Here is a 28,000-nt window from a genome sequence, read left to right as displayed (position 1 = left end):
TAGATAATCAGATGAGGGAGACTTCAGCTGAACTCTGATAGTTTTTATGATCACGTTGTCGTCGCTGTGCTGAACATCACATCTTCTGTGTTGAGCTGCTGGTCACTGAAACATGCAGCAGCTACATCACTGCAGTGACAGTTAGCTCCTATATCAGTTTAACAGCTGGTTCAGTTTGATGAAATCACATCTCTGCTGTTTTTCCACCTGATCGATGACACGTTATTGATGACACGTTATCGATGACATAACTGGCACTGAAACTCATGTGTCCAGAGGTGACCTGGTGACACCGGCCCACCTCCACCTCGCTCCTCCTCCAGCCTCTCCATCATCAGAGCTGACAGCCCACAGTGATGAAGAGGACCCATTTGCCTCCCTCCATCACTGCAGGATCGCCTGGAGTCGCCGCCACCTGATCACCTCCACAGTTAACCCCTCCTTTAACCTGACAGCTCCCTCTGGATCACATCGATTCATCCGTGCAGTTATCTGCTGCTCCTGCTGATGGATGCTCCTCCACCTGCAGGTTAGCAGGCCGGTCAGATATGCTAATGAAGACATATGCCCTGACTGATGAAGATGCTGAGAGCTCTGTGGAAAACAAGCAGCCGTGTTCGGCTCAGAAATACACAGTTCTGTAAAAATAATGGATCTTTTCTGCTTCACGATCGTCAGGATGTTATACATCAGAAAATGTAACTTAAACCTGAAATATGGAGCTCTAAATCTGAAGTCTTTGTTGCTTCTGTCCGTGCTATAGAGGTGAGCAGTACATGAATCTTAATGAACACCTAACATCAACTCCTCCAGCTGAACCGGGCGTATGAATCATGGTTATCTGTGACAGAATCAGTGGATTTCTGCTCGCTGAGGACTGAAGCTCCTTTGTCATCTAGTCGTAAACAGCCAGCGAGAAAGTTCGACTGAAAGTCTCCACAGAAAACATCACAATGCAGTAACGACTCACTTCTGGGTCATATTTTCATACGTTAAAACATTCAACACAATCTCACCCATGAAGCTAGCAACAGATCATATCCACTCAGTCTGCACACACCTGCAGCACAGAGCTCTTTCGATTCAACTTTTTAAACTCTGAATCTCTCTTTTAAGGCTTTTCTGAACGACAGTTCAGACAAGTCCAGGTCCACACAGACCGGTTCAGACACTCATTAGCAGCTTCCTCCTGATGACATCACAAACGTCAGGGACCAGCTGGTGGTTTTTTATGTCTCTCAGTTGAGACATTGACTGAACAAAATAAGACATTTTTAACATGTCTGTGGTTTGTAGAAAGCAACACGTTCTCACTCTGAACTCACACAGAGCAGCGTGGTCACATCAGATATTATGACTGTGATCTGACACAGTGACCATCTCAACAGAAACATCATATAGGCTGCACATGTTTCATGCTGCTGTAAGTGGTGATGCGTCACTCAGTGATGTCAGAGCGAGCGCTCAGCTGCAGGTTCAGTGCAGCACAAACAGAGATGTGAGCTGTCAATAAATATTTCACACGGAAACCCAGAATAAAACACACAGCGGCTCATTTAGATTTCATTCATGCTTCTGTTATATATTCATTAAGGGTGTCATCGAAATCGATTGAAATTAATTCACAATCTCAAACTTCGAATAAAAAAATGGAATCGTCGATGCTGCCACGCCCCCACGTCACGTCCGGTCGGCTTGCCAAGGGGAAAAAAACACACGTGTTGAAGTGCTGCGAGTCAACCTCCTCTAACTTAGCTACTAGCTAAGCCAGCAGCTGTTAGCTACAGCCAGTCAAACGACAGCATGGTGTTACACCGTTCCTGTTCGGCTCCCGGACCGTGGTCGGGAAGCACAGGGGAGATGATTTCCTCCAGGGCCGAAGTTTCTGTTTACCTTCGGGGTGAACCCCCTTTCACCTGTTAAGCTGGTGGGGAAATAATACCAGGGAGCTCTGCTGTATCTGAGGAGCCGTCGCCTTTATTCAGCCAGACTGCAGCCGAGTGACGCCGAGATCGAAAAGTGGTTAAAGGTATGTTGATTGCTGCTCAGCGGCTTATACCACCTGCTCAGCGACATATACCGATCCCCAGACTCTTATACCGTTCCTCGGAGTGGTATGCCGCTGATATTCCACCGACACATGATGGTATATATGTACATATATTAATATATATGTAATATATATATATATATATACAGTATATACTATATATATACTATAACTATATATAGTTATATATATGATGTGATATTTACACACACACACACACACACACATTGATTGACAATAGTTAGAAAATATCTCAATGTACAGTAAACATGATACATAATATGCCACAATGGTTAATGTTCGGCGATGTAGACTACATTTTATATCAAGTAATGTATTATTGTGTTCTCCTAATAAAGGAAACCTGTCAGCAAGTATTGTTTAGTTGGTTGGCTCAAAGTTTCTGCTATCGATTAGTCAGACTGGCTACGGTGGCTGGGCTAACAGTAGCCATGCGGCTAACAGTAGCCATGTTAGCTAAGGCTATCTCTTTCATTAGCTTGAAGTACTTTATAGGCACAAATAAACATTACTTTGCTATCATATCGCAAGAATCCCACGTGTAATTACTGTCTATATGCCTACATCCCACCAACATAACATCCAAAAGAAACACATAGCCTACGTTCCTTTATTTACGGCGATGTGTTAAGTTAGCATTGTCAAAAAAGACTACAAAAATGTATACATTTACGGCAGGACTTGTCGTAAAATCAGCCCGGTGGCATTATATTTGCATATCTATCAGGGGGCGGTATCCATCCAACAGTCTTTCAGAAGCATAACGGCAGGTTCAGACAGGATGCCGAAGCGCCGCGATCGGAAATTCTCGCGCGAGCCACAGCCGTTCTGTTCACACCAGACACGAATTTCTCCGCGCCGGTCGGCAAACGGCTCGTCAGCTGTTCTGTAGTCACACTTGGAGCTGTTTTTTCACCATAGGAAAGTAAATAACCGCATAAAATTACAACGCCATGTTTTCCTGATGACTGTAAATGTATGTCCACTTCATGGTAATGAGTAGTTTTCTGTCAATCAGCGGGTTTAATTATCGAAACTAGTTTTATTTTGAAATTTGTTTTATTTTATTTTGAAAATCGACCGGATTCTCTCGTTGTTGCACTGTTTGACTTCCTGCCCGGCTTGACACATTCTGCCGCGGCACGCGAAAAAAACAGACCAGACGGCGAAAAATTCGCTGTGCGGCGCGCGCCGGCAGCAGAGCAGAGCGCCCCAGCGCTACCTATGAGAACGACACAATTGGTTAACATGGGCGCCGAATCAGAAATGGCCCCGCTTCGCAGCTAATCGCGGCGCTTCGGCGTCCTGTCTGAACCTGGCGTAACAGTCTTAGCGGCACATACCGTCATTTGTCAGTGGAACATCAGCGGCACAACAGCGGAATAACAGCGGCATACCACTCTGAGGAACGGTATAAGACTCTAGAGATTGGTATGAGCCGCTGAGCAGCCATCGACATACCTTTGGCCACTTTTCGATCTCTGCGCTCCTGCTGCAGCCTATATTGTTCACTTTATTGCTGTCGCTGCTACTGCTACTCCTTTCGCTTCTCCTTCCTCTCCCATTCATTCACTGTCCGCACGTAGGCACGCTCCCTCACTCTCGCTCGCTTGCCCACTCACACCTTACGCACCTTGTATATGTCCAACTGTTCAGAAATAGTTTGTTAAGACACTTCATTGTTCAGAGAAGACTGTGGACATGGCTGTTTAATTTTTTTGTTTGTTTCGTTGTGAACTTGAATGTCATCTTCTGTGAAGAAGACTGCAGTTACAAAGAGAAACTAGATGGCAGGTTATTTTATTTAAGTTTCCAATTGACTGAAGATATAAGTTATTGTTACATTATGTTGTTAATAAATGTTTTAAATTTGACAATGTAGTGTGTGGTACATTGCGAACAAAGGTCAGATATTATATTGCATAAAAGTCTAGTCTAAAAATGGCAGCAACCTGTGTTTTAAAAAAATACATGTAAAAATCGAGAATCGAATCGAACCGTGACCTTAGAATCGAAAATTAAATCAAATCGAGGATTTGGAGAATCGTGACACCCCTAATATTCAACCAGACGAACCAAGATCCAATCATATCAACAGAAGCAGAGTGCCGCCACAAGAGGAGCAAGAACTCGTGGAGAGAGGAGAAGTTCTGATAGAACTGATGCTACAGCAGCTATGCTAACCTCTGGAGGAGCCGCCATGTTGTTTTCAAGCCAGCAGTCGCTTCTCTCGCTGGTCGTCATTAATGCTCAATGTTAGACACGGATACAGACGAAGCCTTCTGTCACTTCTCTGCGTTTGTTTCGTCCATATTTCTGCGTGTTTTCTGAAAGTTTATGGGATACAGACCTACAGAGCAGTACCTCTGGTAGCCACAGGGGGCAGCGTAGTGGTGTAGCGACAGTTCAAGTCAGACACGAGCGCGGGACGAGAGGACGACAACAGCTTCTACAGAACAGCTGGAGAGACTAGATGGGCAGTAAATGTGAGTTGGCCGGTGGTGAAGGATGTGTGGAGGTTTGTGTGAGACTGATCCAACTCTGAGCAGCGCCCTCTAGTGGTTGTACTGCCTAACATCCATGCCAACATGAGGGACACCAGGAGGTATGAGGGCAGTGACGGTCATATTGTTTGGAACGGACGGATGTATTTTCGTACATAAAGGGAGCATGAATGAGTCCACGCCTGCAGCTTGTTCCTCAGAGCTCAAACTGTGAAGGCGAGAAGGAGTCTCATGATCACATGATCTGATGGGTCCAGCTCCAAACTCACATCACTACAACCTCCTGAACACAGATGAACGGTTGTGAATGTGTGTGTGTGTGTGTGTGTGTGTGTGTGTGTGTGTGTGTGTGTGTGGAAACACTGATGCATGTTACACATCTGCCTCCTCTGTGGTCATTTCTCTGCAGCCCTCAGTAATTATGATCAGCAGCATTCACAGTGAGCTCGAGCAATCAGCAGCCGGCCGTCCGTCAGCCTTCAATCACAGCTCGGGGGGGCAGCGAGGCAACAATAGAGGAAGATGAAGACGGCTCTTTGAACGTCCAATCAGCTCTCATGGTGTCGTCTCAATAACTTTGTTGTTGTGTGGAAAACACGTACAGCTGAAGTGTAAAACACGGGGAAATCAATGAAGGAGGAGGAGGCGTTCAGGAGATGTTAAGCTTTATATTCCTGCTTGTTCCTCCAGTTCAGTTACAGAGCTGAATATGTGAGTGCTGAGTTCAGCTGGCTGCTGCTGCTAACTGCTGCTGCTGCTAACTGCTGCTGCTCAGTTTGGATTAAGGAGGAGAAAATAAGAAGCCAGATTGAGGAGACAGGGTCACGGCTCGGTTGTAAAGTGAACGTTGACGGTGTTATTTTCAGCACAGAGTCGCTCCGACTCAGACCTGTGAGTTTCACAGCGTGGCAGCAGCCGAGACACGTGTCGACCAAAATATATAAAATATGTATAAAACAGCCTCCAACTCCGTCAAGAGGTGAACTGTGTCACACTTTCCTTTAAAGACAGGCAAACTTTCAAAATATACGTCCCCAGTGGTTCAGGTCGACACTCTGGCAGCTCACGACTCGGCCGTGAAAACAAACTTTGCTCGACACTTGTTTTTCTCACTGTGAAGTCGTCGTTCTGTCACAAACATAAAAGCCTTGGGCGACAATTAAACACATGTAAAGGTCATAAAACAAAGATGGCGACTGGAGTCACTCACTGTGCCACATGACTAGGGCTTCACGATTATGGCCAAAATGATAATCACGATTATTTTTATCAATATTGAAATCACGATTATTAATCACGATTATTCATTATGTTAGGTAAAACATATCTTTTTATTGCACTTTCTTTTTTAAACAAACCGTATGTGAACAAGGCTTCTAATCGAAGCTAAACGCGGCGAAAGCTGCAGAAGAGATGGATGAATAAAGAAGAAACGGGAGAAACACAACTACTGTACAACTACTGTACTGTACAACTACTGTACAACTGCTGTACAACACAACTACTGTACAACACAACTACTGTACTGTACAACTACTGTACAACACAACAACTGTACAACTACTGTACTGTACAACTACTGTACAACTGCTGTACAACACAACTACTGTACTGTACAACTACTGTACAACACAACTACTGTACAACTACTGTACTGTACAACTACTGTACAACTGCTGTAAAACACAACTACTGTACAACTACTGTACTGTACAACTACTGTACAACACAACTACTGTACAACTGCTGTACAACACAACTACTGTACAACACAACTACTGTACTGTACAACTACTGTACAACACAACTACTGTACAACTACTGTACTGTACAACTACTGTACAACTGCTGTACAACACAACTACTGTACAACACAACTACTGTACAACTGCTGTACAACACAACTACTGTACAACACAACTTCTGTACAACACAACTACTGTACTACTACTGTACAACTACTGTACTGTACAACTACTGTACAACTACTGTACAACACAACTTCTGTACAACACAACTACTGTACAACTGCTGTACAACACAACGTCCTGTGAGCTGCTCATCATTCCTGCTGAGTGCTCGGCTCGCAGCCCAGCGCCTCTATTAAGCCTCATAATTGTGGCTGAAAGACGTCATATTTGTTTAGTTTTTCCTTTTTTGCTCCATTAAAGAAAAGAACCATAAAGACGAGAACAATTAAAATAATGGCACCAGGCTCGTCTTTCTTCTGCGTGAAGGCTGTTTTCAGTGGAGTGAAATCTTTATTATGTGTTGGAGGAGAAATGAAATCTTTGTATTGTGAGATTATAAATCCACAGGGTCTCCGAGCGTTATTGTTTCTTTATCCTGCGTATGTGTGTGGTTCATCACTCAGAGGTCTGACTGTACTGTGGGCTCCTCTCTGTGGGCTCCTCATACCTCAGGGTGGTGTGATTACTCTGGTTCTGAGGGTCCAACACAATATTTCCATAAAGACAAACACATTTCAGAAAAAAAAAAAATTCACACAACACAAAATGTCTCGTTTTCTGAAACGTCTCAAAGTTTTGGATTCTGTGTTTGAAATGTGAGGTCTTGTCAAATATTGTGTTTTGTGAAATGTTTTATAAATGTTGTTTAGTCAGACGACGAACGTCTGAAGTGTTTGTTAAGGTGACAGTCTCTGACCTCATGAGCAGAACATCTCTCTCAGCGGTGCACTGACGGGCTGAGGGACAGCTGGGAGACGTTTGCTGTTTAAACAGAGCGTCACATCATCTGGAGGATGAGTGTGGACACCGGGCCGTGTGGACACCGGGCCGTGTGGACACCGGGCCAGTCATGTGTTTATCAGTGCAGCTGGAGTTTTGTGTCTGACCCGGCTCGCAGGCATCGCTCACTTAATGTTTAGTGAAATGTTATGTTTTCAGATGTCGCTGTGTTTTGGCCCCTCAGGGCTACTGTACAGATTATACGAGGGCCATTTGCTATTTTCCACATGAATATCTATTTATTATTTTTGCTTCAATTATCCAATCAGAACATGGTGTGGACCACAGGGGACGGTCCAGGGTCGAGTGTGATCATTGATCTGTACGTGTGGACACAGCAGAGGTGGTGACCACGACACTGACAACAACACTTATGATCACATATTATTGATCACATTATTTGTGACCGCAGCAGCGCTGCAGGCCTTCACACCTCCAGGAGAAGCTGCTCCTGATGCTCACAAACACTCAATATTTTAAGACTAATCTTAATTAACTGCTTGTTTCCTTCATCAGTGTTGAGCTGACACACAGGCTGACATCAGATAACTGTGTCTCACTGATGTCTCTGAGCTCCAGACTGCTGCAGTGCAGCCAGTAAAATCATCTTCATACAGTCAGGAGCACATCTCTCATTTCTCTGTAGGATTACTGAAATACTGCAGGGAGATTTACAGCACTGGGTTTTATTGTCTGAGGAAAAACATCCACACAACCCAAGCTGATGTTATTAAGGCTGCTCTGAATGCATCAGCTCCACAGCTGTGATCTGAGACTGAACTCTGCTGCACACCATAAATATTTTGAGACAGTGGAAGTGAAAGCAGAGGAGAACCGAGCTGTCACACCTTTTAGTCTCATTTGAATCCCTCTTCAACTTCATCCTTCATATTTTCCATTTCAAAGTGTAACTGAAGGAATAATGTAGGAACAGACCTGAGCTCTTCTTCTCTTCTAAAGATATTGATCGTCATACGTCTCCACTGAGAGGCTTCAGTGGGTTAATGCAGTGAACCAGTTTCACCACAGTTTGTCGTACATTGTATGAAATGTGACATAAATAAAGATTCTTGTTCTTTACTCGGCCACAACACGAGCTTAAGACTGTGACAGGCCAGGACTAGCTGGTTAGCATGCTAAACGTGTTGCAAAATAAAACTTCCTAACATTGAAACGTATTCCTTCACATTTTGATGATCATTTTTGTGAAGTTCTGAATGTTGTCAAATGAAATCCTTACATTGTGTAAAAGCCTGGAAAAGAAACAAAGAGCTGTACACAATAAAAGGCCTCAGTGTCTGACTTCTCACCACACCTCTGAAAACATCCTCACCGAAATGTTTCAACAGCATTGTCTAGAGAGCGAGACCAGAACCTGACCTGACCCGAGGAGGTCCTGAGTGTTGACGTGTCCCTGCAGGCTGCGACTGTTGTTCTCTGGTGTCATCACATCATTGTGACTCATGTAAATCAGGATGTTACAGATGTAGTTGTTGAGGTGGAGCTCATGTTGAACTGGACTCACACTAATGATTATTGTTTGTTGTGCTTCAGTCTGATCTGCGACGTCATCAGATCTTCTTATTAATCTGTTAATCAGCCCAGCTGATCCAAAACAAACACTTTCATGTTCATGTTTAGTAACTCTGATTTCATTTATGATTAATGAACATTAACCCTTTTTATCATGTTGTCATATTGATGATAATCAACATAAATAAAAAGCACAGTTAGCATCAGTTTGAGTGACTGTCAGCTTTTTATATGTTATGAGATGAGATCTTTGTGCTGTCAGCTGACAGAGATGAATCCTCGTCTCTCCGTGAGGCTCATTGATTTACTTTTCAAAGGACAGTAATGATCACTTCAGTCTCAGGGTGATGTCTCCAGCTGAGGTGGTTCACTGTACTGAACGTCTCCAGCACCAAACACTTGTAGTGATCCAGAGAGGAAGTAAGAAGGAGAATGTAAACTGTGAACTGATTCTGAGGAAATCTGGATCCTAACCTTCACAATATGAGCTGCTCTGTGTCCATTTCTGATCCAAACGTCCAAAACCAGCATGTGTGAAAATCACTGACTGTAAAAAATATTGGATAGAGCCTCCAGGACGCTGTGCACAGGTTTATGAGGTGGGCGGTACCAGCCCTGACTCCACCCAATCAAAAACAGACAAAGGGGTGGGGCGTGGGTGGAGCTCTCCCCTGACTTCCTGCCTCTCTCTCCTCTGACTTCCTGTCTCTCCCCTCATTTCTTGTCTTTCTCTCCCTGACTTCCTGTCTCTCTCTCCCAACTTCCTGTCTCTCTCTCCCCTGACTTCCTGTCCCTCTCTCCCAACTTCCTGTCTCTCTCTTCCTGACTTCCTGTCTCTCTCTCCCTGACTTCCTGTCTCTGTCCAGCTGTCAGTCACTAGATAAAACAGAAGTCCAGAAGAGAATGGTCTGATGTGAATGTTGAAGTTCTGCTGAAGATGGGTTAGGGTCCGGGCTTGGTCCAAAGATGTTAACGTGAAGACGATTGACTGTGTTGATGTTTCAGGTCTCTAACATGTCGTCCTCGTCACTAATCCTGATGACTTGTGTTTTATTCACAGGGACTCAAGCCGATGGACTACAATGGGCTGTCTGACCCGTATGTCAAATTGCACCTACTGCCAGGAGCCAGCAAGGTGAGCTTGTTGACAGTCAGTCTGTTCTGATCTGTTCTGGATCTGTTCCCTTCCATCACTGCATCTCTTTCAGTGTGGTGACAGTTTTGTAGTCACACTGACTGCTTTTACTTTGGATACTTTGAGGACAGTTCTGCTACAAGTCCTTGAATTCAGGACTTCTTTCAGGAGTATTTCATCATATTTCTACTTCAGGGTCAGAAAACTTCTTCCATGGCTGCTCTTTTATTAATCCAACAGTGAGTCAGTGAGTTAGTAGCTGCAGTTTATCTGTTGATCTATGAATTCAACTGGTCTTTATAATAAGTTTATTATATCATGAAATCTGCTGCCGAGACAGAAAACATGTTTTCCTCTGACAGCAGCACTCACAACATTTCCTCCATTGTAAACACCTGGGTGGTCCTCGGGTTGGGCCAATCCAAACATTTCAAACGGGTCTGATATGAGGTTTAAAGGTGCAGTATGTCACAAACAACCACCTGTAAAATTCAAACGCACAACATATAAGGGGCAGCATAACCGCTAACTGCTGCAAACTGTAGCTGCTGTTAGCTTGTTACCTCAGTTAGCCGTGCAGCTTCCAGTAGAGCACTAGCACCAGAGGAATATTGATGTTTCCAGCGCTACCAGAGGAGCTCTGGACCTGAACCAGTACATTTTTGAATGTTTTTAACTTCAATTCTTACATTTTGCATCTTTAATTCTGGACCAGACAGATAATACTGAAGTTTATGGAAGAATTATCCTATCTTTATTCAAGAGCGTAGATTTTCAGTTTGAGAGCATGATTTCATTCCTTTTCAGTGACATAGCTCCTTCTCGCGCTCAGATTTATTCTCCTCGCACTCATATTTTCTGCTCGCACTTGGATGTCTGCTGCTTTCTTTCAAAATGTGTCCTTGAACTCAAAAATCACATGCTCGTGCTCACATTTCTTCTGCTTGCACTCAAAAATTTCGCTCGCATTCAAATCTGTCCTGCGCTCGCTCAGATCTAAAGTCTGCGCGCTCAAAACTAATGTGCACGCACTGAGAACAAGCACCTCCTCTCAGGTTGAGGAGTCTGCTCAGACTCAAGGCTGTCCCTGCTTGCGCTCAAACTATTGTGTTTCACCAGCCAATAGGGGACAGCTAGAGTGTGGACCAATCAAATGACTGATGCCGCCTTGGGTGCGTTCCTTTGCACTTTTTTGAGTGCTCCGTAGGGGCGGGTATATGGTCTGTTTGTAAAACTGCTTCTCTCAAAATACACCAGTTTACCATATTAGCCAGCTATTTGAATCGTCACTTATTTAAGACGCCAGCATATTTATGTATAATTATTCTTAAATAATCGTAAAGCAAGTTATCGAAGTTTAGATTCTCCTTCTTATTCAATATTAGCGGAAATATGTTATATAGTATGAATACTCACAAAACAGTGAACATGTTACGATGGCCGAGTGGTCAAGGCCCATGGCAAATTTTGCATTTTAAACCATCGGACGTCGGTTCGCATCCTGACCGCCCCACTCTTGCTGTCTGTCATATTATTATTTTAAATTTGAATTAATAAATTACTGTTACAGTAATAGAATACGTGTACCCAGCTGATTCAACGTTTAACAAGAGATGGTCGGTAAATAGGCTAAGCTACGTGATTAAAAAGGTTTATTACACGGCTCTATTGAATGCTGCTCTCTGATTGGTCCATCGCTGCGTCGTCGTCAAGTATAACAGACCGTTGCTAGGGACGGCGCTCTGATCCGCCCTGGCAACATGTAGCAACATAAGCAAGACAGCGCCGCTGTCCAGCTCCTCTCTCAGGCCGGCCTGGAAAGTGAAAGTGAAAGTTAAAACTTTACCGAGCAATCATTGTCGCTGCTGAATCATTGTGGGTGATTATTTATTATTTATTTCACTCGTAAGGCCGTGTAATAAGCGGGACAATGTATAGTTAGTCAGTTGTTATGGAGAAATGGAGTTAAGGAGTTCCATACAACCTGTCGGGGTTTATTTCTCCATAACAACCTCCGAACTATACATTATCCCTTACATAATGAAAAATACGCTATGATGATAATGATTTGACGATAACATTGGTGCGTGTAATGGGGTCAAAGCCAGGGGACGCATTACATTAAGTTAGTGTTGGTTATGCTTTCACAAGAAGAAGAGTTAGAGCGGGACTCGGAGCGAGGTACTGAGCGGGAGACGAGATGGACCAGCGCGGTCAAATACCTCAAGTTTATTGCTTAATGTTGCTACAACTCAAAACACATCGTTCATATAGTTTCAATAATAATATGACAGACAGCAAGAGTGGGGCGGTCAGGATGCGAACCGACGTCCGATGGTTTAAAATGCAAAATTTGCCATGGGCCTTGACCACTCGGCCATCGTAACATGTTCACTGTTTTGTGAGTATTCATACTATATAACATATTTCCGCTAATATTGAATAAAAGAGAGAATCTAAACTTCGATAACTCGTTTTACGATTATTAAAGAATAATTATACATAAATATGCTGGCGTCTTAAATAAGTGACGATTCAAATAGCTGGCTAATATGGTAAACTGGTGTATTTTGAGAGAATCAGTTTTACAAACAGACCATATACCCGCCCCTACGGAGCACTCAAAAAAGTGCAAAGGAACGCACCCAAGGTGGCATCCGTCATTTGATTGGTCCACACTCTAGCTGTCCCCTATTGGCTGGTGAAACACAATAGTTTGAGTGCAAGCAGGGACAGCCTTGAGTCTGAGCAGACTCCTCAACCTGAGAGGAGGTGCTTGTTCTGAGTGCGTGCACATTAGTTTTGAGCGCGCAGACTTTAGATCTGAGCGAGCGCAGGACATATTTGAATGCGAGTGAAATTTTTGAGTGCAAGCAGAAGAAATGTGAGCACGAGCATGTGATTTTTGAGTTCAAGCACACATTTTGAAAGAAAGCAGCAGACATCCAAGTGCGAGCAGAAAATATGAGTGCGAGGAGAATAAATCTGAGCGCGAGAAGGAGCTATGTCACTGAAAAGGAATGAAATCATGCTCTCAAACTGAAAATCTACGCTCTTGAATAAAGATAGGATAATTCTTCCATAGAAGTTAACCATGAGCTGTCGCAGCACTACAGTCCATCAGGACGACTGTGACACATTGTGGTTTTACTTCACACAACAACAATTCAACACAACTAACCAACAACTAACAACTAGAGTTTAACATCAAAATGACACAACAGGTTACTGATGATGTCAAAATAAAAGAAGTGAAAGGTTACTGTCCACTGAAACAGTAGAGGGCTTTTAATTTGAAACAGGAAGTGTTGAGTTTGTATTAACAGTATAATGTAGTTAATTTAAAGGACAAACATGAGCAGCGGATCAAAACGAGGCTTCGTACTGCCGACTACAAAAACAGCGTGTGAAGCATACTAGCTGCAGCGTAGTGACTCGTAGCTGATGACAGTTTTGTGTCATCTTCAGTCTGAGAAGTTTAATGACACAACTCTCAGCTCTGGTACCACAGAACAACACATGCACAGCCTGTGGAGCTAATCAGCTATCACCAGGCTCCTGCTAACTAGCCACATGCTGCTAGTTCTCTCCACCTGACTTTGCAGCTTTGCAGGAACACTGTTTTACTTTAAGCATTGCTAACTGTTGGGCTCAGTCACGTTAACACTTAGGTCCAACTATCAGATGTACTGCCGTGAAGTTTGACTCAGACATTCAGACCCAGAGGATGAATCCTGTTCTTTGTCTTCTACAGAACAGTAGAAACACACCGTTTGTCTCAGCACAGACTTCTCTCTGAATATCAAACACCTGGCAGAGTTTAAAGATTAAAGAGTGACCCACAGTAAATTATCACACGGCTACACGGTAAATCATCCTTCTCTTACATATGCATCAGGCCCAACTACACACATCACTGGAGTTCAATGTTGAGAGCAGCTGAACAATCAGAGTTCAGATCAAACGAATAAATGAGACGAGTTTGAAAAGGTTACAGTAGAAAGGAGACGTGAGTCAGGTAGATGGATAATCACAGCTTCAGCTTCAATAAGCTGCTTCATTCAAAGGATCTCTATTAGATATAATGAAAGGATTCAAACACTTCAAGGCCTCCAGTCACACACAGGGAAATTAAAGTATTCATTAACTTTTATGAAACAAACCAAGAGTCATCCTGAGATTCATCATTCCATGTTTGATTCATACATGACGAGTGGAGACAGAAGAGAGCTGCAAACAGCAGATCAGAAGGTAACCAACATGTGATAATGAGGAAGATGATGAGGACGTGGACAAGGAAGATGAAGATGAAAGTGAAGATGAAGATGAAGATGAAGACGAAGACGAAGACGAAGACGAGGACGAGGACGAGGATGATGAGAGACATCAGGTCATTGAGTCACTGTGTTTACACTGGTTAAGACAGACCGTCACTGTGCTGCTGCACAAACCATCAAATACATCCTCATGTTTGATTTCAGGCTCGGAAGCCAGCAGCAGCCTCTGAATTAAATATGTTTTCATGAATTCTTCAGGGAACTCTGCTGACCCGTCAGAGTTCAGGGGACACTGCTGAACCCTCAGAGTTCAGGGGACACTGCTGACCCCTCGGAGTTCAGGGGACACTGCTGACCCCTCGGAGTTCAGGGGACACCGCTGACCCGTCAGAGTTCAGGGGACACTGCTGAACCCTCAGAGTTCAGGGGACACTGCTGACCCCTCGGAGTTCAGGGGACACTGCTGAACCCTCAGAGTTCAGGGGACACTGCTGAACCCTCGGAGTTCAGGGGACACTGCTGACCCCTCGGAGTTCAGGGGACACTGCTGACCCCTCGGAGTTCAGGGGACACTGCTGAACCCTCGGAGTTCAGGGGACACCGCTGACCCGTCAGAGTTCAGGGGACACTGCTGAACCCGTGGAGTTCAGGGGACACCGCTGACCCCTCAGAGTTCAGGGGACACCGCTGACCCCTCAGAGTTCAGGGGACACCGCTGACCCCTCAGAGTTCAGGGGACACTGCTGAACCCTCGGAGTTCAGGGGACACTGCTGACCCCTCGGAGTTCAGGGGACACCGCTGACCCGTCAGAGTTCAGGGGACACTGCTGAACCCGTGGAGTTCAGGGGACACCGCTGACCCCTCAGAGTTCAGGGGACACCGCTGACCCGTCAGAGTTCAGGGGACACTGCTGACCCCTCAGAGTTCAGGGGACACTGCTGAACCCTCAGAGTTCAGGGGACTCTGCTGACCCATCAGCACTCAGTTAAACAAAGGATTGGACCCTGTTTCTGATGAAACATCGGGACATTTTTGTGGCAGCTGAACCAGATATCCTGACCAGATGTTGAAACGCAGGTATTTGAATCCAAACAAGATGTTTTCTAACCATCACCACAAACACAGAGCTGTGACGAGAGAGAAACAGATAATGATGTCCACTTTATATCCAGTGTGTTGTCAGCCTGACGATGTGTTGTGACTGTTATGTTGAAGACAGTGTTATGAACATGTTCAGTGTCATCATGTCTGACAGGACTATAATACTGACTTCTTCATGTGTCCTCACACTGATGCTCTCTGTTGTGACTCTACTTGTTTCCCAGAAATGTAAAATGGACTAATTAGTGCGAGTGCACAGATCGAGTTGTGATTATTACCATGAGAATGTGTACTTAGCGATTCAGAGAGAGTTACAGCCCGCGGCCTGACGACTGCAATGAAACAATGGTGTAATAACTGTCACTAAACACATGGACCGGGCCCATAAAACAGACCAACAGTCTGCTGCTGCTCTGAGCCGGACGGCTCCCATCACTCCACCAACTGTACGTATCATCTGTGATCACCTCCATCCAACACTGAAGCAGATTGGTGTGTATATTCATCACAGCCCGAGGATCACTCTAATCATTTGGTTCCTGCAGAAAAATCAGTATATTTGTACTTAACATCTGTCAGTGTTTTGTGGTGTCTTGTCTGCAGTATTAGACATTACTGACCACTTCTCTCAACATTTAAAGACTTTCATTTTCTCATTTCTCTGATGGCTGAAGGATGATGCTCACTTCTTGTTATCTACAACATCTTCAAAAGATTGAAGCTTTATAAAAATGTACTCATAAAGCTTCCTGAACAGTTATTTCTTCTTCTCTCTTCAGTAAAAGCTGCAGAGTTTCTGACTCCATCTGTCACTCACAGACTGTGACTGCAGCATGATGGGCTTTTCCATTCTTTATGTGTCCTGCTCTGGTGGCGTTCACTGCTAATGTCATCTTATTTCAGAGAGCAGCAGAACGGGCCTGTGTTTCTGAGGAAATGTCAGGGATTATTTGACTGGTTAGTGAAAGAAAACTCTCCCTGAGGGCTGCTGGTTTCCAGGCATTTGTCTGCTGTCTTTATAAAACAGGATGTTATAGTCACCTTCTGCCCCGCTGCTCTAAAATAATCATTAGGCTCGGTCTGAGAGCCTCATTAAGACCCACTAAAGAGGTCATAAGTTCTGCTGGCGCTCTAATCAGAAGTGAAGTTTCACGCTCTGCTGCGGAGCCAGATTACAGTTTCATCTCCTCTGAGAACACAATCAAACACAATCAGCCGGCTGTAATTATTCCAGATTAGACTGTTGATTACTGACACGGATCAGATACTGTACAATGATCGTGATTTTACAGGAGCACAAGGTGAGAGCCTGCTGCAGTTTAGTGACGTGGCTACAGAGTCATGATTCTGATGGTACGATCAGTGAGACAGAACCAGTTGAGCTGTGTGACACGACGCTGACTACGAGAAATACAGGCAGCACTTAAACATCAGGTTTTACTGAAGACAACACAAGTGTGAGAAATCAGTTTCTCTGGAGAGGAAACACTGAAAGTGCAATTGATTCATCAGGAACAAAACCCTGATGTTTAAAAATAAAAGCAAATAAAAGCAACGTTTAAACAGAGTCAGTGATCACGTGTGACTGCAGAGACACCAAACTGCTTTTTGTCTCTTCATATTTGGCAAATTAATATTTTCTCAAATCACAGATTCAAACACATCACTGAAGGCAGAGTAACGGAGGTGTGAACCATGTCTGGATATTATTCTATCTATCAGCAGTAACTACTGGTCACTGAATAGAATAGAATATACTTAATTGTCCCCTAGGGGAAATTTGTCATGGACTCAAAGTGCATAGTGCTTAGTAGTAGCTGCCCTTACAGACAATAATACACATAAAAATAAAGAAAAAAAAAATACACGACAGCTAAAGACGTACACATAGGCTACATACACACTCATGACATCCAATGAAAGATTAAAGAAAATAAAAACAAAACAAACTAACCCTAACCCAAGTTATTGCACACTTCCCAGGCCTCAGCGTACGGATCTATTTAGGATTTTGATGGAGGTGGGTACGAAAGAGTATTTAAAACGGTTTAATTTGCATTTTGGGATTCTGTACCTTCTGCCAGAAGGCAAGAGCTCGTATTACCTATGAAGGATGTGGGATGGGTCTGACACTACCCTCCGCGCCTGCCTGAGTACAGACTGCTCACAGATGGACTGAAGGGGAGCTTTTCAGTCCTCCCCATCACCTTCATAGCAGTCTGTACCAGGCCCTGCAGCTTAGATTTGGACTGTGTGGAGTGATTGTCGACCCACGCCGTCATCCCATACCTGATGACGCTCTCCTTCACTGCCTGATAAAATAAAAACATGATGTTCTGGCTGACACCAAAGACCCCCAGTCTGCGTAAAAAATACAGCCTTTGCTGTAAACGGGAACACACATAATCTACATGACTCCAGCTGAAGAGGTTATCCAGGTGGATACCCAGGTTTCTATAAGATGTGACCTGTTTGATCTCCTCCCTGTGTATGGACAGTGGAGTATGGTCCCCCACCGACCGAGGGTCAAACACCATCTCCTCAGTTTTTTTAGTGTTAATGATGAGATAGTTGTCGTCACACCGCTGAACACATTTATTAACCTCCATGAAGTAAAATGATGGGTCTGAGTTCTGGTGAAGGCTGAGAATGGCAGTATCGTCAGAAGATTTAAATAACAGGTTGCCCGGGAGACTGTTGGTGCAGTCGTTTGTGTAAAGGGTGAAGAGGACCGGTGAGCTTACACAGCCCTGAGGTGCTCCTGTACTGATGCATTTGGATTCGGAGAGTGAGTCGTTAATCTTGACATTTTGGGTTCTATCTGTTAAAAAATAATAAAACCACTTAATAATAAAAGGATAAACATTCATCTGGGTCATTTTCTGCAAGAGCAGATGAGGCTGTAATGTACTAAAAGCAGAACTAAAATCAATGAACAAAGACGTGCACAGGCCTTTGGATCCTCCAGATGCTTAAGAGTCAGGTGGGTGCTGCTATTAATTGCATGGTTTGTGCTCCTCCCCTGCCTGTAAGCCAACTGGAGTGGATCTAGTTCAGAATTAACTTCAGACGAGCTGTGACGAGCTGTCAATCAACAGAGAGTGAAGTGAACATCACCAGGTGTCACATGTTCCCAGCAGGAGGTCAGGGGCTTCATGGTGATGCTTGGTGATGTGTGGACGACTCTGAGATCATCATCACAAGTCACAATAATCTTTAAAGGTCCGATGTGTAGAACAGCTGTTTGCCTCTTCAATTTGTCTTTCAGGCCAACAAGCTACGAACCAAGACGCTGCACAACACACTCAACCCTGTGTGGAGCGAGACCCTGACCTACTACGGCATCACTGACGAGGATATGGTCCGAAAAACACTCAGGTACGCTCACCTGTGCTCCCTGTACACCTGTGTTAATAATGAAGAGGAGGACATGAAGAAAGGAAGGGAGGAAGGAGATGAGTGAGTGAAGGAGATGAGTGAGGATACCTGTTGCTGTTCTGCTGTGGATGTGTTGTCATCAGTCAGGTGTGTGTGAGCGCTCGTCTGTCTCTGGAGGTAACAGCAGCCCTTCCAACAGAGACCTCCTGTGAGTCCTCCTCACTACCATCATGATTCATGTTAGTGTGAACGTGTGATTTCCTCTCATCGCTTTAACAGAGGGGAAACTCTTTGTGTGTGTGTGTGTGTGTGTGTGTGTGTGTGTGTGTGTGTGTGTTTCACTACGACACCTGAGAATAAACATGAGAACACAAAGTTCTCTGATAAATCTGTTACACAAGTCGAGTGTTACTTCACTCGTCTTTATTTTTACCAGTGTTCACACTGAGCTGGAAGCACCTTATGTAACCATTTACACTTCAGCCTGCTGTACATCACAACCCTCCCAAACATCTCAGTATGTGTGCAGTGTTGTCTGTTTGTTGTACACACAGAAATGTGTAGACTTCTCACGTATACATGAGGAGGCTGCCAAGCCACAGACCACTGTTTGAGACTGTGTTTCAACATCTGTAAGCATGAAACCACTGGATATCTTTAACGAGACGTCGGGACAACACCAGCCGTGTTTGTGGAGACAGAACCAGGTACTTTAAGACCAAAGAGTCTACACTATTGTCCAACAGTCCCACAATGCAATGCGTCATATTTTATAGCTGCTACAGCTTCTAGTGATGAGCGATGATAGTCCTTCTATCTGCTGCTCACTACAGTAAACATGTTTATTATAAAGGACGTGAAGCAGCATGAAGCATTAACACTTTCATTTAATTCACTTTATTCACGATGATGATCAAGTTAATCATCACAGTGTTTTATCACTGGATGATAACGAGTTTATTGTTTTATTTTAAAAGCACTGAATCGTTGTTCAAGTGTGCTGCTGACTCACTGCTCCTGCCTGTGAGCTGAGTTGTGTTGTGTTGTGTTGTGTTGTGTTGTGTTGTGTTGTGTTGTGTTGTGCTGTGCTGTGCTGTGCTGTGTTGTGTTGTGTTGTGTTGTGTTGTGTTGTGTTGTGTTGTGCCGTGTTGTGTTGTGTTGTGCCGTGTTGTGTTGTGTTGTGTTGTGTTGTGCTGTGTTGTGTTGTGTTGTGCCGTGTTGTGTTGTGTTGTGTTGTGCCGTGTTGTGTTGTGCCGTGTTGTGTTGTGCCCGGTTGTGCTGTGTTGTGTTGTGCCGTGTTGTGTTGTGTTGTGTTGTGTTGTGTTGTGTTGTGTTGTGCTGTGTTGTGTTGTGTTGTGTTGTGTTGTGTTGTGCCGTGTTGTGTTGTGTTGTGTTGTGTTGTGTTGTGTTGTGCTGTGCCGTGTTGTGTTGTGTTGTGTTGTGTTGTGCTGTGTTGTGTTGTGCTGTGCCGTGTTGTGTTGTGCCGTGTTGTGTTGTGTTGTGCTGTGCTGTGCTGTGTTGTGTTGTGTTGTGCTGTGTTGTGCTGTGTTGTGTTGTGTTGTGCTGTGTTGTGCCGTGTTGTGTTGTGTTCTGCTGTGTTGTGCTGTACCGTGTTGTGTTGTGTTGTGCCGTGTTCTGCTGTGTTGTGCTGTACCGTGTTGTGTTGTGCCGTGTTGTGTTGTGTTGTGTTGTGCCGTGTTCTGCTGTGTTGTGCTGTACCGTGTTGTGTTGTGCCGTGTTGTGTTGTGTTGTGCCGTGTTGTGCCGTGTTGTGTTGTGTTGTGCCGTGTTGTGTTGTGTTGTGTTGTGTTCTGCTGTGTTGTGCTGTACCGTGTTGTGTTGTGTTGTGTTGTGTTGTGCCGTGTTCTGCTGTGTTGTGCTGTACCGTGTTGTGTTGTGCCGTGTTGTGTTGTGTTGTGTTGTGCCGTGTTGTGCCGTGTTGTGTTGTGTTGTGCCGTGTTGTGTTCTGCTGTGTTGTGCTGTGCCGTGCCATGTTGTGTTGTGTTGTGTTGTGTTGTGCTGTGTTGTGTTGTGCTGTGCCGTGCCATGTTGTGTTGTGTTGTGCTGTGTTGTGCTGTGCTGTACCGTGTTGTGTTGTGCCGTGTTGTGTTGTGTTGTGTTGTGCCATGTTGTGTTGTGTTGTGTTGTGCCGTGTTGTGTTGTGTTGTGTTGTGTTGTGTTGTGTTCTGCTGTGTTGTGCTGTACCGTGTTGTGTTGTGTTGTGTTGTGTTGTGCCGTGTTCTGCTGTGTTGTGCTGTGCCGTGTTGTGTTGTGTTGTGCCGTGTTGTGTTGTGTTGTGTTGTGCCGTGTTGTGTTGTGTTGTGCCGTGTTGTGTTCTGCTGTGTTGTGTTGTGCCGTGTTGTGTTGTGCCGTGTTGTGTTGTGTTCTGCTGTGTTGTGCTGTACCGTGTTGTGTTGTGTTGTGTTGTGTTGTGTTGTGTTGTGCCGTGTTCTGCTGTGTTGTGCTGTACCGTGTTGTGTTGTGCCGTGTTGTGTTGTGTTGTGTTTTGCCGTGTTGTGTTGTGTTGTGCCGTGTTGTGTTGTGTTGTGCCGTGTTGTGTTGTGTTGTGCCGTGTTGTGTTCTGCTGTGTTGTGTTGTGTTGTGTTGTGTTCTGCTGTGTTGTGCTGTACCGTGTTGTGTTGTGTTGTGCCGTGTTGTGCCGTGTTGTGTTGTGTTCTGCTGTGTTGTGTTGTGCCGTGTTGTGTTGTGTTGTGTTGTGTTCTGCTGTGTTGTGCTGTACCGTGTTGTGTTGTGTTGTGCCGTGTTGTGCCGTGTTGTGTTGTGTTGTGTTGTGTTGTGTTGTGTTGTGTTGTGCCGTGTTGTGTTCTGCTGTGTTGTGTTGTGCCGTGTTGTGTTGTGTTGTGTTGTGTTGTGTTCTGCTGTGTTGTGTTGTGCCGTGTTGTGTTGTGTTGTGTTGTGTTGTGTTGTGTTGTGTTGTGTTGTGTTCTGCTGTGTTGTGCTATACCGTGTTGTGTTGTGTCGTGCCGTGTTGTGCCGTGTTGTGTTGTGTTCTGCTGTGTTGTGCTGTACCGTGTTGTGTTGTGTTCTGCTGTGTTGTGTTGTGTTGTGTTGTGTTGTGCAGCAGGAGGAGAAGAGGTGTGTATTGTCAGAGACACAGTGGATGTTGTCGGGGACGATGTGACGGACAGCTGTCTGCACACAGTCCTCATTAAATCTTGCAGGAACAACAGTGAGACAGACGCACGATCATCTCCGTCTCTAAACTAAAATGTGGACTCAGCTCCACCGCTGCATGTAGCAGATAAGATATTTGATCTGCTGGGACTCTGATTACAATGCTCACACACACACACACACACAGTCTGTCTCATTATGCAGAGAAACACACTTGAAACGGGTGGTACTCCACCACAGGAGCATGATGGAGCGAGAACATGTCCGTCAGACTGCTCTCTGCAACACACAGCAACTGATGAAGGTAAAGCTGCAGCTCAGCGTCCTCCAGTGGTCTCTGTCTTCCTGTGGTCTCTGTCCTCCAGTGGTCTCTGTCTTCCTGTGGTCTCTGTCCTCCAGTGGTCTCTGTCTTCCTGTGGTCTCTGTCCTCCTGCTGCTCAATCATTATCTTTTGTAAGCTGTTAGACTTCCTGACATAGTCAGTCTGCTTCTGTGTGGACCAAAGAGCACGCTGACAAACAGACAAACAAACCAACACTGCTGCAGGATGTTTCCATGCAGTGAAAGAGGAGTGTGTGTGTGTGTGTGTGTGTGTGTGTGTGTGTGTGTGTGTGTGTGTGTGTGTGTGTGTGTGTGTGTGTGTGTGTGTGTGTGTGCTGGTGGAAACAGGTGATAAACAGGCACCGCCACAGAATTCACTCCACACTGCAGTAACTGAGTAAATAAGAAGAGATCAGTCAGAAATGTTCACGTTAACATCGTCTTGTGGTATCAAATGATTTGAACGTGGCGATCAGGAAGCTCTCATCCTCCTCTCACCCTCCTCAAGTCTTCTGAGCCACACGTGGCCCAATACTTCTGGTTGTGATAAACCTCTTCTGAACTCTTCAGGTTTACTTTCAGTGCTGCGAGGCCCTCAGAGGCAGTGTAAGAGTCTCTAGAGTTAAGTACAGATTTCAGAGAGAGCAGGATCCCTGTGAAAGAGGACGATGATGGGGGACGATGATGGGGGACGATGATGGGGGACGATGATGGAGGACGATGATGGGGGATGATGATGGGGGACGAGGGCCTCCGGGTGTAAAATGACTGGTTTTATGGACTGAAATGTCCTCTCAGGAACAAATGTTTGACCCGCTGTCCTCCTGACAGGATCTCTGTGTGTGATGAGGACAAATTCCGCCACAACGAGTTCATCGGGGAAACAAGGATCCCTTTGAAGAAGCTGAAGCCCAACCAGACCAAAAACTTCAACAACTGCCTGGAGAAACAGCTACCTGTGAGTGCACACACACACACACACACACACACCCCTGTGTGGTTGTTGGTTTCATGCAGATGATAAAAAGTTCTAATCAGAAACTCTGATTAGAGGATGAGCTTTAAATATTATAATATTATCTTTAATTCTCTTTAATTCACTAATGCACTCCTCTACACCACTGCTCAGTAATATACACAACATATACTCCAGTGTATACTATATCATATACTTAATACCATACAACAGTACAGTATTAAGTATAGTATGTTCTTTACAACACTATATACGGCTAGCGGTTGCTAACAAGTGTCTAAATGAGAATACAGAGGTTGTCGGGACATTAAACGTCCTCACAGCGAACAGGGAGACTCATCTACTCACTAGTCCGTCTTTACAGGCCCACTTTAGTTATAATAATAGCAATAACAAAAATTCTGTTCCATACATGACGTGTTCAGGTCCAGTACAGACCACAGTATCTATCAGGATTCAGTGTGAAGCACATGACAGATTAGAGCCTGAGTGGGGAGCAGGAGTGGATTATGTGCTTGTAGAGCTCAGAGCAGAGTGTCATTGAACTGTGATTCAATATCCCCGTCAGACTGCCCACACACCTTATGTCAACATACTACAGTGAACGCAGTGGATGTTGGATGATGGATGGTGGTGTTGGATGTCGGATGGTGGTGTTGGATGATGGATGGTGGTGTTGGATGATGGATGGTGGATGGTGGTGTTGGATGGTGGATGGTGGTGTTGGATGATGGATGGTGGATGGTGGTGTTGGATGATGGACGGTGGATGGTGGTGTTGGATGGTGGTGTTGGATGATGGATGGTGGTGTTGGATGTTGGATGGTGGTGTTGGATAGTGGATGTTGGATGTTGAATGGTGGATGTTGGATGGTGGTGTTGGATGATGGACGGTGGATGGTGGTGTTGGATGATGGATGGTGGTGTTGGATAGTGGATGTTGGATGTTGAATGGTGGATGATGGATGGTGGTGTTGGATGTCGGATGGTGGTGTTGGATGGTGGTGTTGGATGATGGATGGTGGTGTTGGATGGTGGTGTTGGATGGTGGATGGTGGTGTTGGATGTTGGATGGTGGATGGTGGTGTTGGATAGTGGATGTTGGATGTTGAATGGTGGATGTTGGATGGTGGTGTTGGATGATGGACGGTGGATGGTGGTGTTGGATGATGGATGGTGGTGTTGGATAGTGGATGTTGGATGTTGAATGGTGGATGATGGATGGTGGTGTTGGATGTCGGATGGTGGTGTTGGATGGTGGTGTTGGATGATGGATGGTGGTGTTGGATGGTGGTGTTGGATGGTGGATGGTGGTGTTGGATGTTGGATGGTGGATGGTGGTGTTGGATGTTGGATGGATGGTGGTGTTGGATGGTGGATGGTGGTGTTGGATGGTGGATGGTGGATGGTGGTGTTGGATGGTGGATGGTGGATGTTGAATGGTGGATGTCGGATGGTGGTGTTGGATGTCGGATGGTGGTGTTGGATGATGGATGGTGGTGTTGGATGGTGGATGGTGGTGTTGGATGGTGGATGGTGGATGGTGGTGTTGGATGGTGGATGGTGGTGTTGGATGATGGACGGTGGATGGTGGTGTTGGATGATGGATGGTGGTGTTGGATAGTGGATGTTGGATGTTGAATGGTGGATGATGGATGGTGGTGTTGGATGTCGGATGGTGGTGTTGGATGGTGGTGTTGGATGATGGATGGTGGTGTTGGATGGTGGATGGTGGTGTTGGATGTTGGATGGTGGATGGTGGTGTTGGATGGTGGATGGTGGTGTTGGATGTTGGATGGTGGTGTTGGATGGTGGATGGTGGTGTTGGATGGTGGATGGTGGTGTTGGATGTTGGATGGTGGTGTTGGATGGTGGATGGTGGATGTTGAATGGTGGATGTCGGATGGTGGTGTTGGATGTCGGATGGTGGTGTTGGATGGTGGATGGTGGTGTTGGATGTTGGATGGTGGATGGTGGTGTTGGATGGTGGATGGTGGTGTTGGATGTCGGATGGTGGTGTTGGATGTTGGATGATGGTGTTGGATGGTGGATGGTGGTGTTGGATGTTGGATGGTGGTGTTGGATGGTGGATGGTGGTGTTGGATGGTGGATGGTGGTGTTGGATGTTGGATGGTGGATGGTGGTGTTGGATGGTGGATGGTGGTGTTTGGAGCTCAGAGCTCTGCCTCGTGTTTGGAGAGACTCTTCCTGTTGCTCCTCTCGTGTGATTGGTGTGTATGTAGGAGTGAGACACAGCGTCCAAAGATCCAGAATATGCTGAGTATCAAACAGGCGTGAGCTTTACCCAGCACCGCCTCTCATTCAGTCACAGTCTGTCTCAGAGATGTTAACAGGAGGTCGGCTGGACTCAGGGTCAACTCAACTATCTCTTACTTTACATGTTAAAGTAGAGAACATGATGAACGTGTTGTCGTTACTACCAGCACAGTCACAAACCTGACATCTCTGATTTCCTCTCGTCATCACTGAAGCTCTTTGTAACACTGCGTGGGTAGTTCAGGATCTGAGGCTGTAAATGTGAGTAACAGTTAGCCGGGCCAGCACCGACCCGTCTCCTGCCAAAGTCCTGGTGGATCCCTCAGATCAACACCTCACAGAGAGCAGTGGGGCGCTTGTGCTGATGCAAGAGAAGAGGCCACGGCTGACAGAGCGCTGGCATCAGGCCGAACACACAAACATGTTCCTGCTTTAGTCTGAGTTTTCTCTGAAACTGCAGCAGAACCAGTCTCAGTTTAACAGTCTGACACTCAGCAGGACCGTGTGGGCGTGGTCGCATGAGGTTTGATGGACAGCTCTGGCAGCATTTTGAATCAAATGTTGCCAGACTTTGATTGGTGCACAGACAGAGTCCCGCCCACTTCAAAGCAGCAACAAAACAAACACAAAATCAGAAATCTGTCATGTAACCAGAACTTTTCTAACTCTGGCAGAATGTGTGTTCATGTAGGACCCATCAGCCCTCATCAGAAGGAGGTGGAGGGTTTCAGGACCTTTAATGAAAAGACTGACTGGAGGTATAAATGAATCATGAATATCGTGATGCTGTAGATTAGGGCTGGGCAATATGGCCAAAACTATTATCACGAGATGTTTTTTTATTTTGACCGATGTCGATTATTATCACGATATTTAACAATAATAATGTTGAATTGACAGTTTTAAGAGTATTTTCCTTAGGACAGAACCCAAAACAAACCAGAAGGTTAATTATGGTTTATAAAATACAATTATCTATTGTCAGAATGAATAGGTGACAAACATCCAACAGAACCAACCAACCAAATGTTTTCATGTTAAACACTGGATAAATACAATGATGAATATGTTCAACAAATTGCCTGTTTTAAAGTGTCTCAAACATTTTAGAGGTAGTTTACTGAACTGAACATTGATTAAAGAAAATAAAATCAAAAGGTAAAGTTGAGGCTGGTTATGCTGCTGTATTCTTGTTCAGTTCAGCTTTAATGCCTCCTGTTCTGTCAGACCTGATGTGATGACATCTCTGAGCTGCTCTAACTTCACCCTTTAACCGTGCTTATAGGCATCATGTGTTTATCGACACAGTACGTCACTGCGCTGGTTCTGTCTGTGTCGCTTCGGGTTCTGCTCATGTGGGGTAATGTCTCAAAAAGTAGCGGCACCTGTTGGTTGAGCTGAAGTTTGACTAGTAGCAGCAGTGGGGCTGGGCTGGTGGCGACCTGAGGGGAGACTGGCGCTAGCATAATAGCGCTAACTCATGCTTTCGGAGTCCTGTTTGGGACGGTACCTTTTGAGATGATGGAAGAGGTTGGTGGTGTTTCCAGTTCTGCTGAGGACTGGTCGCCGACACATTTAGCATCTAATGCTGGCCTGTGCTTTGTCAGACTTCAGGTAGCCGAACTATTTCCAAATAACCGGAGTGGTATGACCTTTCTTCGGTACAATTTCTTCGTCTTTGTCGGTTTCCTCGCACTCGGTTTGGCTAGTAGGACCGCTCATTGACTGGTGTCGGCTGGACACACAGGTGGTGATGTCACTCTGAGGTGTTGTGAGTGGGAGGGGCCAGATACATCAACCACGTGCATCTGTTTCTCTGCTGTGTGATTGGCTGTTGATGTTGTGTTTTCTAGGTAAAGGAAAACGGACTCAAAAATAACTATCGAAAATAAATGTATCATCGTTATCGTGGAAAATTTTATCATGAAAATTATCGAGATCGTTTTATCGTCCAGCCCTACTGTAGATACACACCAGCATAACTTCTTGAAGTGAGAAAAGTCTGAGCTAAGTACGGTATGTAAAAGATGAAGTTAGTTGTTACCAACTTCCACCGTCGGCCCGCCACAGGACGCTTCTTTTCACAAAACAGTGAGAAGCGTCTCCCGGAGCATTTCAGATAAAACCACCTCAGCAGGTCCAACAAACAACCAAGCTAACAATCAAGTCTTCTCAACTCACCGATCAAGTGTTTCAGTAGTGAATCAAACTCCAACAAAAACTGTCACGAGCGTCCAGACTTTCACAGTTTCGTGACTTGTCTGGATATCTTGCTGTGGACTAAACATCCTCACCCTCGGCCTCTCTGCTAATGGGCTGTAACCTTTAGTTTGGCCTCTCCAACAGTTTGAGCTCAGCAGCATCATTACAGCAGGAGCTGAACTTCCAGGGCAGACACAACAACAGCTTCTGAACACGAGTACATACACAGAGATGAGACGGGCCAGACACAAAGTAGTGATGGTCTCTGAGAGTTAAACCTTTAATTGTCCAGCTGAGCCGAGGGAACAGAAATATATCACACAGATCCAACATATACTGGC

General features: G+C 45.1%; 1 protein-coding gene and 1 long non-coding RNA gene across 3 annotated transcripts in view; one reads left to right on the top strand and one right to left on the bottom strand.

Annotated features, from left to right (window-relative positions):
- LOC311269730 overlaps positions 1-28,000 on the bottom strand; it is a 129,551-nt gene that overhangs the window by 46,617 nt on the left and 54,934 nt on the right. The gene's annotated exons all lie outside the window — the stretch shown is intronic.
- Positions 1-28,000, top strand: part of doc2b (double C2-like domains, beta) — a 107,919-nt gene that overhangs the window by 67,137 nt on the left and 12,782 nt on the right. The window contains exons 3-5 of the mRNA XM_084374071.1: positions 9,919-9,993; positions 18,641-18,750; positions 23,037-23,163. Of these exons, the coding sequence (XP_084230197.1) occupies positions 9,919-9,993; positions 18,641-18,750; positions 23,037-23,163 (312 nt within the window). The remainder of the gene's footprint in view (positions 1-9,918; positions 9,994-18,640; positions 18,751-23,036; positions 23,164-28,000) is intronic.

The sequence above is a fragment of the Pagrus pagrus genome, assembly GCF_965226575.1.
Source record: "Pagrus pagrus genome assembly, chromosome: 14".
Taxonomy (NCBI): domain Eukaryota; kingdom Metazoa; phylum Chordata; class Actinopteri; order Spariformes; family Sparidae; genus Pagrus; species Pagrus pagrus.
Note: the sequence above shows the minus strand (reverse complement) of the source record. Positions and strands in the feature narration are given on the sequence as shown.